This window comes from Cebidichthys violaceus, unplaced genomic scaffold (genome assembly GCF_023349555.1).
Source record: "Cebidichthys violaceus isolate CVI_PGR_0920_01 unplaced genomic scaffold, fCebVio1.0.p SCAF_17, whole genome shotgun sequence".
Lineage (NCBI taxonomy): Eukaryota > Metazoa > Chordata > Actinopteri > Perciformes > Stichaeidae > Cebidichthys > Cebidichthys violaceus.
The window spans coordinates 9328463-9330066 of record NW_027176340.1 but is presented as its reverse complement, the minus strand read 5'-3'; the positions used below and the strand labels follow the sequence as shown (position 1 = coordinate 9330066).

The 1604-nt window shown below is 43.0% G+C and overlaps 1 protein-coding gene across 1 annotated transcript; it reads left to right on the top strand.

Annotated features, from left to right (window-relative positions):
* On the top strand, positions 1–1604 carry LOC137873982 (troponin I, slow skeletal muscle-like). The gene is made up of 5 exons (XM_068712523.1): positions 1–45; positions 135–266; positions 388–477; positions 692–868; positions 1268–1604. Exons 1-5 carry the CDS (start codon positions 37–39, stop codon positions 1370–1372), a joined length of 513 nt encoding a protein of 170 aa, XP_068568624.1. The 5' UTR covers positions 1–36; the 3' UTR covers positions 1373–1604.

Sequence of the window (1604 nt, the reverse complement as noted above, 5' to 3'; positions counted from 1 at the left end):
CAGAGAAAATCTAAAATCTCAGCCTCTCGGAAGCTCATGCTGAAGGTGAGTCCTCAGGCCAATTGTCAATTTGCACAGACTGCGTCATCACAGCAAGTCAAACAGTGAAATTGACTTTGATGGTGGTGTTTCAGAGCATGATGGTCGCAACGGCCACGGAGGAGCTGGAGCAGGAGATGGAAGAAAAAGAGGAACAGAAGTCAAAGTACCTGGATGAAAAATCTCCTCCTATACAGATCTGTAGCATGTCCTTAGATGAGCTGCAGGTAGAAGATCACGTTCACCACAGAGTTGTTCATATTTGCAAGCTAAAACTCTAAAATAATGATGTTTTTACACTCAGGAGGTGATAAAGTTGACATCCACCTCCTCTTATTCTCTGTTTAGGCATTGTGTGAAGAGCTGCACGCCAAAATAGACGTGGTGGACGAGGAGCGGTATGATATTCAAGCCAAAGTCTCGCACAACACCAGAGAGGTAACTCAACGCCAGTTAACAAAAAAAGATAACAATGAACAGCTTTGATCATTTCCACAGAGACAACACAAAGATAAATGCGTGTTAAACAAGTAGTTTCTGTCCAAACATCAATACAGTTTAGTTTTAAATTGGCTGATTTTACAATGGGACGGTTAAATCGATGTAGAATCTGTAGAAAATGGCCGAGATTAACTTCCTCTCTTCTCCACAGATCAAAGACCTGAACATCAAGGTCTTGGACCTGCGAGGGAAGTTCAAGAGACCCAGCCTGAGAAGGGTGAGGGTCTCTGCTGATGCCATCCTGCGCTCCCTACTGGGCTCCAAACACAAGGTCTCTCTGGATCTGCGAGCTAATCTCAAATCAGTCAAGAAGGAGGACACAGAAAAGGTGGGTTTGGGGAAAAATATACAAAGATATGGAGATGCTTTCAGCCAAAAGACACAATCCTGATTCATTTAACGACACACAGCGTGCAGCTTTTGGCAGAGATGTTTCCCATGGTGGTGATTTATGTTGCACATTTGCACTTTAAGCCTTTGACTGATTGTCAGCCTGACAGAGTGTGACACTGACTCATGAGCTTACTCAGCTTTGCCAAAACAAAATGAAAACCACCGGTGCGAAGGTCGAGATATAATGTTTAACACAGATTCCTCCGTACCAAGAGTGTTTGTTTCATGAAGAGGCTCTGGCTGAATAGAAATGTCATGCATACAAATGTGCAGAAAACCTTCAGAGCAAACACCACAGTCTTTACAAAAACTCTCTGTGTTGCTCTCTGTGCAGGAGAAGACGGCGGAGGTGAGCGACTGGAGGAAAAATGTGGAGGCCATGTCAGGCATGGAGGGCCGCAAGAAGATGTTCGACGCAGCAATAGGCCAAAACCAGTAAACGTCTGTTAAAAGAAACAACTGTCTTTCATCTTACATGAAATACGATCGCTTGTAAACCAAAGAGTGCAGAATGCAGCACAAAAGATAAATGCATAAACTCTGATGCACTTGGTCACAGAGATTTTGGTTTAGGTTTGTTGATACTGTGTGTATCTGTGTGTTTTCTTTCATTATCACTGAAATAAACAAATCATTTTAGAGTCATAGAAGTGCCTGAATAAAGAAGCTGT